At 35.7% G+C, this 14,877-nt stretch overlaps 1 protein-coding gene across 1 annotated transcript in view; it reads right to left on the bottom strand.

Moving 5' to 3' along the window:
- USH2A (usherin) overlaps positions 1-14,877 on the bottom strand; it is a 517,131-nt gene that overhangs the window by 120,632 nt on the left and 381,622 nt on the right. The window contains 3 exon segments of the mRNA XM_032216063.1: positions 25-157; positions 1,148-1,209; positions 8,723-8,888. Of these exon segments, the coding sequence (XP_032071954.1) occupies positions 25-157; positions 1,148-1,209; positions 8,723-8,888 (361 nt within the window).

Genomic DNA, 14,877 nt, shown 5'->3' with positions numbered 1-14,877 from the left:
TGACTTTGTTTTCTATTTGACCACCACAATATTGCTGATTGAAGCCATTATGCAGTGACTCATCACAACGAATCTGGTTTCCTGACAAAGGAATACGCCAGCAGTAAGAGTTTTCAATTACAACAGACACCCAGTTTAGCTTTTCATTTAGATAGCACTCATTTAAAGATAACGTAGACTTTTATTGATAAAATTATCTAATTGTCTATTATTTGTTCTTGGACATAGCAAGTAGGATAGTGTTGTTTCCGGAGTTATTCATAAAATATCAGGAATCTGGTATAACATCTTTTTATACCAATATATTTTATTCAAAACCATAGATTTTTGTGATTTCCAATTCACTTCTTCAAAATCATGTGATGTTGGATTTAAATAGGATAAAGCATGGGGGTGTGGGAAAAGGGAGGGAAAAACAGAAGGCAATATGGTTATATAGAGTTGTTATATGTATTTTATCAATTGAGAAATATAATGTATTATAAATCCATTGTACTTGTTGACACATTCTAAGAGTGGAATTTTTGAAAGACTATAAGATCAGCAATGTCTTACTAAATTGTGCTGGTAAACACAAACACAAACACACACACACACCTTCCCAAAAGTGGTTACTTTGAGATCTGTAATGAAGTGTCCTGAGAGGTAGAAATGTTCTGGCATTATTTTATCCTTGTTTTGAATCATAATGTCCAATTTATGTCCATTAACCTTTTTCTAAACCTGTTTGGCCTATTTGTTCTATGTAGAATCCACTGAGGCATGGATGCTAGATGGTGGCATATATTAGTTTTGAGGAAGATTATGTGAAGGTGCATTTAACCTTTGTGTGAACCTGTTGGGACCTGTTGGTGTTGGTGAAAATGTAGGGGGAATGCAGGCAATCTTGGTAGCTCACAAAAAGCTTATTATTTTCAATAAAATGTGTTAAATGAAAAGGTACACCCAGACTCTTCCTCCTTTTTGGTTATCGTAGACTAACAATGTCATTTAATATCAAAGTGCATGGAAGTTAATGATGTAGCATAAAAAGTGCAGTTTAAAAACTTCACAAGTTTAGTAGGCTATATAAGAGACAGAGGTTGGATGGCACAACTTAGGTCAAAAGTATTTGGATACATTGCATTGAATTAGGTGTGCTGCAAACATAAGACTGTACTATGACATCTTCTTGTATTAACTTCTCTATTCTTCTATGTATAAATGTCTCTGAAAAACAATAATAATTTTTCAAAAAAGATTATTGTTGTAGACAGTTTCAAGGTTATACATCTCTTAGTCTACATATGTCCTGGTTGTCTTTCAGTTATTGCCACTTAAAATATTTTCTTCACTACCTGTGTTTAAATCTCTCCTACACTTAATAATCAGCCTGGAGATTCAATTCCAGAACTTCTAAAAAAGCTGTCTTCTTTGATGAGCATATGCAATTTCATATGGAAAAAGTCGTCTTCCATGTTCTGACACAACGCTTATGGAAGAACATTGTTTGCATTCTCCACAATGCAGCAGGGAGAGAAATTATGATGCTTGAATGCTAATACTATTAATTTTATCACATTCATTCCAACCCATCTCTGCTTGAGGATTCATAACTATATTTTCTGCTTTCCATATACTGATAACATTACTATGCTTTGCCTGACTTGCAAAATGCAAATGCATGTCTTATATCATTTCAAACTGGCCAAATAACATGCATGCAAAGAGTGGCATGCATAAATCTTTATAAAATAAAATGAATAATAAAAATGATAAGAACAATCAGAAGGAGTGAAAGAGATATAATCTGTTGAGATACTTAACCACGTTTCCGCATTTTACTCAATCTAATTTTGAAGGCCTTCAAGTTACACTACTTGGAAATAATACAGATTTCTTTGTATTGTTTTATAAAAGGACCATTAGACATAAGACATAAGGAATTAGTAACCTTCTCATTAACCTCTCAAAATGGAATCCATTCCAAGCCAAGCTCTCAATACAACCAAGAGTCCTCCTAGTTAATTGTTATCCTTATCAAAAAATGACCCACATTAACATTTTCCTTGGGGTAATCAGAGTCTCTTTCTCTTTGTGTGCGTTTGTATATATACACACAGAAAATGACCAATATTGTTTTTGTTAGCCATACATGGAAAATGAAGAAGAAAATAAAAAAGAGTTCCTTTCCAGAAAACAAAAGTAACAAAACCACAAAATAACCATTGCCTGGTATTGACAACTGCTTGCTCTATTTGTTGTTGTTGCTGTTAAAAGCAATATGTTTTGTGTCACTGTACTTTATTTGCCTTTGTAAACAGCACTAAGTGTGTTAACAGAAATCACTGGAAAGGTTTTGAGGTCAGAGAAATAATCATCTTCTTTTAGAACACTGAGATTAATGAGACTGACCAACGCCTCTCCTTTAGTTCCTTGGGATATCATTTTTTTTGGATGACATCACAGGAGACATTCTAATATTGTGATATATGAATGACTTCTGAAGGCATTGAATTTAGGATGTGCTGTATGGCTTGGCAGAAATTCAAAGTCCTTCTGAGCACACACAATGTGTGCCAAACCATGGGTAATGCAGTCAATTTAGCTCCTGACCTCACAATTGCCTATAAAGAGATGTATGCATTAAATATCCAGGAAAAAGCCACCAGACTTATTCCATATAAACATGTAGCCTGTAATCAATATGAAAAAATAAATAAATTCAAAAATCCTCAAAGCAAGTTTAAAGTTGCATTGATAAATATCCCAGCATCTTAGGCAACATGGTATCGGCAAGGGCCAATAGACTGTGGACAGTCTTTGGCTCCATATGTCCCTGATTTTAATTAAAAAATAATTAACCTTTTAAAGGGCACTGTGATTTTGATGAATATCTTTGGATCCAAATAGGCTCTCAGAGGCATTTGAGGGAAATAAAAACAATAGCCAGTATTTTCTTTGGAGCTACTGTATGTACATCTGCCTCTCAACACAGCCAAGACAAACTGTTAGGGCAACAAGTATCATGAGGAGCAAGAACCAAGGGTGGAGTGATTTCCCTTCAGTTTGCCTTCTGGCAAAAAGGTGCCCTGCAACTGGCAATGGGCCTCCTGGTACCCCTTTCATGGCAAGGCAAACCATTCTCCCATGAAGTTATTTTTATTTGAACACTCAGAATGCACTCTTTAAAAAAACCAATTGGCCCCCAAAGATTTCTGACTTGTCATCTGAACAGTCACAATGCATTTTTAATCAGAAATAACACAATAGCAGAATAACAGAGTTGGAAGGGACCTTGGGGGTCTTCTAATCCAACCCCCTGCTCAAGCAGGAGGCCCTATAACATTTCAGACAAATGGTTGTACCATCTTATCTTAAAAACCTCCAGTGTTGGAGCATTCACAACTTCTGGAGGCAAGTTGTTCCACTGATAAATTGTTCTAACTGTCAGGCAATTTCTCCTTAATTCTAGGCTGTTTCTATCCTTGATTAGTTTCTATCCATTGCTTCTTGTCCTGCCTGTAGAATGAGTTGACCCTCCCTCTTCTTTGTGGCGGCCCCTTAAATATTGGCACACTGCTATCATGTCACCCCTAGTCCTTCTTTTCATTAAACTAGATATACCCAATTCCTGCAATGATTCTTCATATGTTTTCTGAAGGAATGTAATATATTTGTAAGAATCAAAATAGCCGGCAGTACCTAGCCAGCCTGATTGACCTGAAAAACTATGCAGGTATGGATAAAAACAACCTTCACCTGAACATCAGCAAGACCAAGGAGATAGTGTTGGACTTCCAGAGGAAGAAAGAGGAACCTGCTCCACTTTACATCGAGGGAGCTGTGTAGAGAGAGTCTCCTCCTTTAAATTCCTGGAAGTCCATCTCAGTGAAGACTTTACCTAGAAAAACAACATGATCTAGGTGGCCAGGAAAGCCCCACAGAGATTCCATTTTCTTAAGATCTTAAGGCGTAAAAACAGGGTGGAACAACAACTGATGACCTCCTTTTACCGGTCCACAATACAAAGTATCCTCACTTATTGTGTTACGGCATGATATGCTGGTTTGAACATGGATAGAAAACATTATAGAGGGTGGTGACCACAGCACAAAACATCATGGACTGCCCCCTGATACCACTAGATGAGATTGCTAGGGCTCGTTGACTTAGAAGAGTGAGGAAAATCCTCAGGGACGACTCATACCCTGGTCAGCACTTCTTTACCCTTCTACTATCAGGAAGGAGATATAGAAGCATAGTCAGCCACACAAACAGGCTGAAGAACAGCTTTTATCCATGGGCTGTCAGTCTTCTGAATGCAAAACAACACCATAACTAAGTTGTACAATGGACATGCAGCGCAAGGTGTAACATGTTCACACTGGTGTAATGGGACTGGGTGTTTGTTAATATGAATTGTTGGGTTAGGGATATTTTCTTTCTTTCTTTTTGTCTTCACTGTGAATGTTGGGGAATTGCACTGAGGGAGCTCAACCAATCTCACTGTACATATGTTGTGCACTATCAATAAAGAAATTATTATTATTATTGTACAATTGTATCACAGCGGCCAGTTGTTTCGCCGGATTTGGCATTGGTTACTAGTCGGGCCCCACCCAGGGACCTAGGACTTCGTAACATATTTTCGTAATATGCGTGCAGATCCAAGCAGTGCGGCTTTTTGCATTTGACTGATGGTGATTTTGTCAATTTTTAACTGTTTTAAATGTAATTCCAGTGCTTTTGGAATAGCACCCAGTGTGCCAATTACCACTGGAATTACCACTGCTGGTTTGTGCCATAGTCGTTGAATTTCGATTTTTAAGTCCTGGTATCTTGCGATTTTTTCATGTTCCTTCTCGGCGACCCTGCTATCACCTGGTATTGCGATGTCTATGATTGTGACCTTATTTTTCTCAACCAGTGTGATGTCTGGTGTATTATGCGCCAGCATTTTGTCGGTTTGTATACGGAAATCCCACAAGATCTTGACCATCTGATTTTCTGTGACTTTTTCAGGCTGATGTTCCCACCAGTTTGTTGCTGTTTTAATATTATAATTTTTGCACAAATTCCAATGGATCATTTGTGCTACTGAATTGTGCCGCAATTTATAATCAGTCTGCGCGATTTTTTTACAGCAGCTGAGAATGTGATCAACAGTTTCGTCAGCTTCTTTGCAAAGTCTGCATTTGGCATCATCAGAGGATTTTTCGATTTTGGCCTTAATGGCATTTGTGCGGATAGCTTGTTCTTGCGCAGCCAGGATTAGTGACTCTGTTTCTTTCTTTAATGTACCTGTTTTTAACCATAACCAAGTTTGTTCCCTGTCCACTTTATCTTTTATTTTTTCCAGAAATTGACCATGCAGTGCTTTGTTCTGCCAACTCTCCATTCTTGATTTTATCACATCTTTTCTGTATTCTTGTTTTGTCTGTTGGGCCTTCAGTAGATTTTTGTTCTTTACTTCGATTAATAGATGTTCTTGACTTTCTTTTAAATAATCAGCCAGTGCATGTTTTTCTTCTTCAACTGTTTGCTTCACTTGTAATAATCCTCTGCCACCTGATTTTCGGGGCAGATATAGTCTATCAGTATCACCACGTGGATGTAAACTGTAGTGCATTGTCATTAGTTTCCTGGTTTTTCGGTCCAAAAGGTCCAAATCAGTTTGTGTCCAGTTAACTATGCCAGCTGTGTATCTTATAACTGGTATTGCCCAGGTATTTATGGCCTTGATTGTATTTCCACCATTCAATTTAGATTTCAAAATTTTCCTAACTCTGTTGGTGTACTCTCGTCTGACAATAGTTTTTACTTCTCCATGCTTGATGTTATCCAACTGCAGAATGCCTAAGTATTTGTAGGCTTCATTTTCTTTGCATTTAATTAGTTGGCCATTGGGCATTTCAATTCCCTCAGATGCAGTGATTTTGCCCCTTTTTATGGATACAGTGGCGCATTTTTCCATGCCAAACTGCATTGAAATATCGGTGCTGAATACTCGGACTGTATTTGTCAATGATTGGATTTCTATTTCTGACTTTCCATAGAGTTTCAAATCATCCATATATAGTAAATGTGAAATTTTTTCAGCTTTTTTGGCTGTTTGGTAGCCTAATTTCATTTTTTTTAAGATTACTGATAGTGGGATCATTGCGATGATGAAGAGAAGAGGTGAAAGTGAATCACCCTGGAAAATTCCTCGCTTGATATTAACCATTCCGTAGCTCTCATTCCCTACTGCCAACTCAGTTCTCCATTGTTTCATTGCCTTTTCAGTAAAGGATGTAATATTTTTGCTAATGCCAGTTGTTTCTAAGCATTTTATGATCCAACTATGTGGCAGTGAGTCAAATGCCTTTTTGTAATCAATCCAGACCATATTCAAGTTCGTTTTTCTGTTCTTACAATTTTCTAATATCATTTTATCAATTAGAAGCTGATCTTTTGTGCCCCTGCTCCTTCTTTTGTTGCCTTTTTGCTCTACTGGCAAGATGTTGTTTGTTTCCAAATAATCCATCATGTTATCTGCAATAATGCCTGTGAGTAATTTGAAGGTTGTTGGCAAGCATGTTATTGGTCTATAGTTTTCTGGTGTTGTTCCTTTAGTTGGATCTTTCTGAATCAAGTATGTTTTTCCAGTTGTCAACCATTCATCAATTTGGCCCTTTTGTAAAATTTCATTCAGTTGCCTGGCCAATATTGCATGTAAACTGGTCAGATATTTGAGCCAGAAACCATGTAATTGGTCACTTCCAGGTGATGTCCAATTCTTTACCTTTTTAACTCGATTTTTGACCATCTCAGTTGTTATTTCTAATACTTGCATTTGTTTGTTGCCAATGCTTTTCTCAAAGTCATGTATCCACTTTGCTTCCTTGTTGTAGTCCTTTGCATTTTCCCACAATTCTTTCCAGAATTCAACTGTGGCCTGTTTTTCTGGTTTTTCACTTTTGGTGTCACCATTTACATTAAGACTTTGATAAAAACGCCGTTGATCTGATCGAAATTGCTTATTTTGTTTATATTGGATGATTCGTGCCTCATATCTTTCAATTTTTCTAGCTGTTGCTGTTATCTGCTGTTTTACAATCTCTACAGCTTCATTGATGTTTCTTGTATCCAATCTATATCTCCTGATTAGCCGATCTATGATTTTGTTGTTTTTAAGCCGTTGCTCATGCATGTTCTTTAAGTTACTAGCATCTGCCCTTAATTTTTTTATTTTTTGTTCTAAACGGATTTTCCACTTTGGCTTTGATGCTTTTTCTGTTGTATGACTAGGTACTTTAATTTTAATGCCTAGTTCATTAGTGACTATTACAGCTGTGCTGTACATTAACTGGTTTGTTTCCAAGATGGATCCCGGTTCAATTGTTGAAAACACTGCATTAACCATTTTCATGATAGGGGCCAAAATTTTCTTAGGCACAGTTTTTAGTGATGGTAAACGTTGCCTTTCCTCATTAAGCAGAAAATGCTCCATGATCTTATCCTTCAATTCTTTTTGTTTTTGAGTTAGTTCATCAGTTGGTTCAGTGATAACTGGTTCTAGTGGTGGTGGTGTTATTTCCTCCCCAAGAGCTTCTTCTGGGAGTTCTACTATAATGTCTTTAGTTGTGTCTTGAATATCAGTTATTTCCGCTTGTGATATTGTTTTTTGGGTTTTGCAATTTGCCTGAATTTCCTCATGTTCAACTTCACTAAACACTTTATTCCGTATAATAAATCGCCTTTGATCTGCTAGTCGTTGTTCACTAACATTTGAATCTGGATATTGTTGTTTCCATAATTCATACATTCGCTTTAAATAGCCTCTTTTTCTGGCTCTGAGTTGTAGTAACAGGCCATTATGGCACGGTTTTCATCTGCACTATATTTTTGTCGTTTTGTTGGCTGGTCCACTTGTAGCCCACTTGTCGACGGATGTCCAGGGACCCCAACATCCGCCGCGGCCCTTGTTAACCCGCGCGACGACCGATGCGGTATGGAATTCTTATTTGTTTTTTTCACCATATTGTATGGGTTGGCGGGGGTTTTTTTACGGGACCAGATGCCAACCTGATCCCAACCTTCCTCCTTTCTCATCCGGGCTTGGGACCGGCAATGGCGGAGTTGTTGTTGTTGTTGTTGTTATTATTATTATTATTATTATTATTATTATTATTATTATCTCAGAAAAATATTTTGGAAGAAGTCAAGGGCAATCACCTCCATTCGATTGCTAAAAAAAAAAAAAACCCAACATAAGCATGCCTGTGTGATTAGTAGCTTCCTTATATATTTTTGTAGTTCTAGGACTGGATAAATTGGACCAGCTCATTTTCTTTAGCATGAGATAAATGTGTGTTCTTTGTTCCTCAACTAGTCTCATTCCACTAGCAGGTCATGTCTACCATCTAGAATGAAGTCACTTATTGATTATGTAGCAAAGTACTTGACTCAGTATGGATTCCAACTTCAGTCAATCCACGGCCAGCTCTTATACCTTGGGTCTTCTCACATATTCATTAATGGTAAAATTATTTAGATAGCAAATGTAGATAAACAGTGGAATTTTTTTGGGTTAATTTATTTAACACTATAATAGTGGAACAGTATGCTTTCATAGAGGCTTTCCATTTCTCATTCAGAAAGTGAATAAGAAGCCCATTAATTCATACTTAAAGTCAGACCTATATTTCTTATTAAAAGCTGCCACTGTATGACTTAATATCTTTGAAATGCTTCTTACCTGTGAATATTTGTGAAGAATAGTTACCACAATAGTGATATTCTGGTTCCACTGTATACCTCTGACCTCCACAACAAGCACTTGATACATTCAGAAGAAATGAAAGATATTTGTCCTCACAGCATTGGAAATTTGGAGTATTGTACTGATTCCCATTGCAACATATCTACATTAAAAACAGATATAGGTTAAAGCATAAAGTGTTTCCTGATAGAACAATATCAACAACACATATGTAAACCCACAAATCCATTAAAACTGAATTCTTATTCAGCATTGATGATGTTGCGTACTTTGGGTAATGAATGTCTGCAAGAAAACAGCCAAGTTCAGAGAGCACCAAGGACCCCTGAATTCTTATTGTTGAGCAGAAATCTAACAAAGGAAGCTGATCAAGTCATCAATAAAATGTACAGATAATTTACCTAGCTATAAAATCAAATTGAATTTATCAAAATTTACAATAAATCTTGGGTAGAGTTCAATGAATAAACTTATGGCTAAGAAGCATAATCTCACAATACATCAATGATAAGTTTAAATTTATGGACCTGCAGGCAGATTATTTTCTAAAATTCAGCAGAGAATGTGAATTTTCTTATAGTCACAAACAACAGCAACCATGCAAGCCCAGGTTTTATAGAGTAGGAAAGAAAGAAAGAAAGGAAGGAAGGAAGGAAGGAAGGAAGGAAGGAAGGAAGGAAGAAGAAGAAAGAAAACTGGATGTTCGGAATGTCAAGAAGGACCACCGTGCGTTCTTATAACTCCTGAATGTGACTGCCAGGTGCATCATGTGGAGGTAGAGACATGCAAGGCTATTTGGAAGATGTTGCAATCTGAAAGACAGTTTGATCAGATATATGTCTACACCACATGAACATTCAAATTTAGACCACTTGAGATTGCTCTGCCATTTCACTAGGAAATATATGATAATCTATTTAATGCATTGTTAAAAGAATTGGATCTTGAGCAGATTTTTATAAATAAGAAACTTCTCCCAGAAGAGAAGAGTTTTTAAGTTTCTGGTGCAAGGGCAAAGTCAGTACATTATTCTTTCCCACTCTTTGTACATCAAAAAAGAGACAACTGAACAATCTATATCTTAAAAAAGTAAGGTCACCCCCCTCCCACACCCAGCATATTCACTCTTATTGCTTCCTATAGTAATGTAGCATATACAACTTTTATGTGGCATATATAACTTTTTCATCATGATTTTTAGGCAACTCCTCATGTGGCATATATAATAAACCAAAGTTATTTCTAATCTACAGTGTAAAATAAAGCAATTTTAAAAGAAAACATAACAATGACAAGAAAATGATTGTCATGAAGACTGAGGACCCGCCAAAAGATATTTACAGAAGACTTCTCTACAATGCTTATTAATGACTTTCGATTAATTTTCTTCATCGTCTATATTTCTAAATGTTCTTAATTTTGTTAATTTCATAAAAATATTATCACTGCAGGTAGTTGTACAGGTAATCCTCATTTAGGAACTGTCTTGTTTAGTGACTGTTTGCAATTATGACGGTGATATAAAGGAACTTTATGACAAATCCTTGCATTTACAACCTTCACAGATGGGTAAAGCAAAGTAAAATCCTAAATTCAGATATATATCTTTTTTAAAGCTAGCATTCTATGGAATCAATTTTCCTAACTTGGTCAAAAAATTGGCAAACTGCTAAAAACTCTATGACCATTGACTTTTTGCTTTTGATTACATTACTGGGTATCTTCAGATGCAACTGTCAACTGGCTTTACTGAGATATATTTGTTCCTCACCTTTGGAGGATCACATTGGTCACTATATACCAGATGTAGCTTAGAATGATGCAGCAGGTAAATCAACAGAGTTAATTAAGGTCTAGATAATGGGGCAAAAAGAGGAAGTACCTATGTTGCACTCCCAGTATGACTTCTGAATAATTCTCTGATGTATTACAGAAGGAAGTTCTGTATCAGAAAAGAGAAATATGGTGTGATTCTCTCTTCAGTTTTATTACGTTTCCCTCCATCATGCCATGTATTTCTATTTTGATATCCACTTGATTATTTATTAAAGTCCTGTTCCAGAAGAATCCAGAGAACAAATTCTTATGTACAGTCTTCTGTATCTCTACCTCACATAACAGGCATCAGCTCGTAAGTTTAATGAAAGTCTACAGTAGAATAAAATATTTATCTAAATACTGACAGATGAGAGTGCAACATTATTAGTGGAAAGCTACTACCTAGTTCACAGACAAGCTTGTTAGGGTACTGTTATTCCTTTAGGCACTAATGCTATTCATGTGATTAGTCCCACTGAGTTCTTCTGAGCATATCAGTAATACTGTGACATTCATTTTTCTTGCTGCAATTATTTTTAAACAAGTGAGAAGCTAGAAATCAGAGTGAACAGAAGATAAAAAAAAATTACAGAAATTTACACTGCTTATGAAGCCAACTTTTTAAAGTGTTTAATCATTAAATGAGAACAATTCATATATGGGTTCCTCCATACATGGGTACCAAAATAATGTTTAATAAATAAATAAATAAATTAAAAGGCTAATATTGATTTAAAAATAACGGATGGACCTAAAATATATTAGATTTGCTCATTTTGATAGATTATAATTTAGAACCATGCCTTAACATTTGGAAAATTCTCTTCTCAGTGCAAAGGCAATAATTTCCACATTCTTTCTTACATGGAAGTGTCTTCCAGGGAAATTGGGTGAAAGAGGGAAATGATGAAAGCAGCATTGCATTGCCACAGTGCATCCTTTTGTATGTGTATGTCATCCCCAAAGGTGGGTGGTTTTAGGAAATTATTTTACCAGATTGATGAAAATCACTCATTCCTTAGGTTGGTTGGCAGAAATGATCCAGTGTATTTCCCGTTTTCTGCATACAGACAAAAGGAATCCTTCCATGCTCAGAAAACAGAACTTGGATCCAAACCACAGCTTTTGAATACTTTTGAATACAGACTGCATTTGCAGCTTTTCAATTAGCCTAAAACTGCTTTGCAACTTGAATAGATACAATACATACTTCTCCAATGTATTTTGGGAATAGTTTTGCCAGACCTTCTTTGACATAGATAAATTGCAGAGGAGCAAAGAAGCCTTTTAAACTGCAGAACTGATTTTTGTCTTAGCCACTGTTAGTAACAAAAAACAGCAGGAAAATATGGGTTTGCAGTTTAAAGGCCTTCAGAACCCCCGGCATTAGGGTTATTGCCATAACAAGCATACCGGCTGCAAAATTCAGATGACCACTAGATGGCAGCAAAGAGATACAGAAAACATTTTATTGTCATTTAATGGTCACTTGGATTTTTTACAGCCCAGTTATGCCTAATGCAATCCTATATCATGTATATTTGTATGCCATGACTGAATATGCTTTCTGACTATAAAGAATTTAATCCATGCAGTCAACTATTTATTCTATTGGCCAACTGATCAGCTGGCCAGTGTCGAACACTTGGCTGGTTTCTTGCTGTTTTCCTATTTCCTGCCAACCTTCCTACTTACAATCACCGGTTTCTCATTTAGTATTAGAAGAAAGGGAAATTAAAACAGTTCTTTCATCAGTATTATTTTTAGATTTACGCATGTATTTTAACGATGTTTATTTGTTTTGCATAGTTTGCAATTTTTTATTGAAGGGTGCTTTGATCCTCTGGATGGATATATGAGATTATTATTTCTATTATGAGGAACAAGAGAAATAGCAGCAGCAGCGGCAGCAATAGTATTGCTATCCAGTGATGAGAAATTAGTGTTCAGGAAAGGACCAAGGCTTCAATTTATACTGCTCTTTGAACAATTATCTTAAATGTCAAAAGTGCTTTAAATTTTCAAATCCTTCTGAGCTATCTCTTTCCCAGTAAAACTTCTTGTCATCAACTCAATGATTTTTCTGAGGCAAGATTCCATCGACATTATTTGCCCATTATGTACCTCTTAAACAGCTCACAATTTATTTATACTCAGCACACCCTTGAAACTACGTGATCCAGCCAGGCTCCCTTTTGTATCTTTGAACTATTATGTAGCTCCCCAACATCCTCTGCAACAGGCTGTAAATTACAAAATAGCATTTTTGGCAGCATTTTAGGACAGATCCTATTTGTATTGGTCTGAAGCCCAGAGGATATGCATTATCAGCCCATAAAACAAAATGTATTTAAGAACTATCAGGATTATGTCATATCCCCCCTTCCCCCCCCAAAAAGCCAACTACTGAAATTGGTAATGATCATCATTATCTCATCCTCTTATATTTAAGTGTATATCAGCCAGCCAGGGTTCTTATTAGGCCTGTATTATCTCATCATCTTTATTTAGGGATGGCAATTTAGGATGGTGTAATCAGACATATATATCTGCTTTCCTAAGCCATCCAATTAAAAATACTGCTATTCCCTAATTATTTTCTATGTTCTCATCAGCATCAGTATAGTTTGTATAATTTGATTTCAAAATAAGACGGAATAAGAGGAAAAAATGTCTCCCTTAGATGAGTTTACAAATGAAAACGTTTGCCATGATTCTGAAAAACATTTTGTAGCATCTGATTCCAATCAGACCAAGTTGTCTTATTAGTTAAAACAGTTGATAGTAGTTTTTATGTAAGAGAATTAGAATCAAATTAATTGTGTCCTACAATCTGCCTTTCGGATCCTCTAAAGGTTTTTTTTTTTTTTTTAAATATTATGCCTTATTTTTATGATACAGTCCTCCATGGGTTGGTCTAACTAGGAACACGGGGTTAATAAAAGTGATATTTGCTCTCCACTATGCTACTTTTGAACTTCATTTTAATATGAGAGGTGGCAGAGGATTCTACTAGGCAGAAGAGTTGAATACAACTCATTGTATCATCTTCACTCTAAATTTGAAGCTTCCTAAACTGCTTAAGTTTACTAATGTGGAAAAAAAAGGAGAAGTTCCATTCTGATAGCTTCAGAATTATGAGATTTATGCCTTGGTCACCTCATAATTAAATTAGCACGAAGTATTTCAGCAACATTCTCTTCATTTTGGAAAATATCTTCTAGTAAATCCTCTTTTCTTCGAACTGAATGAGAAACCGTAGGAAAAATGATATTTATTTATTTATTTATTTATTTATTTATTTATTTATTTATTTATTTATTTATTTATTTATTTATTTGCATGTATATGGCCACCCAACTCACTCTGGGTGGTTTACAAATATAAAAACCCAATAAAATAAATAATAGGTTATAAATTAAAATAGTAGAAGTCAATAGAAACAACAGATGTGTTGTGCAAAGATCAATGGCACAATGGAAGACAAAGTTTTTGGTTAATGGTGATACACTGGAAGGGTTTAATATCAAGAGAGAAGTTTTCAAGGATACTTACTGTCACCACTACTGTTTGTCATTGCATTGATTCTTATATTAACAATACTGAACTAGTTGGACCACATCAAAAACAAAGAACAAAGGCCTACATAACTAGAATTGAGAAGACAGCTACAGACAGCAAATGCCACCTCTGCAAAGAAACTGTGGACCACCTGGTTAGTTGCTGTAAGAAGATCACATAAGACTGACTAGGAACAACGGCATTACAAAGTAGCAACAATGGTGCATTGGAATATCTGCAAGAAACACTATTTACAAGTAAAAACTGCTGGGACTACAAAATAAACAAAGTAATAAAAAATGAAGAAATGAAATGAAATAGCTCTAGAATGTTACAATTCAAAGACATAAACATCGGACACATAACACCCCAGACTTAATAATCGTTGATAACAAAAAACCCAAACCCAAATCCAGCTGATGTTTTTTTTAAGTCATTAAAGACTTGGCTTTTTGCCTGGGTGCTAAGATCCTGAGTATGTGCAGGGATCCATTCCTTGATTATTTTAGCAATTATGATGCATGATTTATTCTTTGGTAGTAATATTTAATTTTTATAATATTGTCATTGTTTTGTTTTTTAAATTTTGTTCAAGACCCAGGGTCACTGGTTAAATGGGCAGCCATATAAATTGAATACATAAAATTCAGCTTTTTAAAATTTACGGTTAAGTTTCATTTGCAAAGGAAAATAATGAAGGATCAATGAATATTATTTATTCTTGAAGAAGAAGAAGAAGAAGAAGAAGAAGA

Source organism: Thamnophis elegans, chromosome 4 (assembly GCF_009769535.1).
Source record: "Thamnophis elegans isolate rThaEle1 chromosome 4, rThaEle1.pri, whole genome shotgun sequence".
In the NCBI taxonomy this organism is placed as follows: Eukaryota; Metazoa; Chordata; class Lepidosauria; order Squamata; family Colubridae; genus Thamnophis; species Thamnophis elegans.
This window is presented reverse-complemented; position numbering and strand designations above follow the sequence as displayed.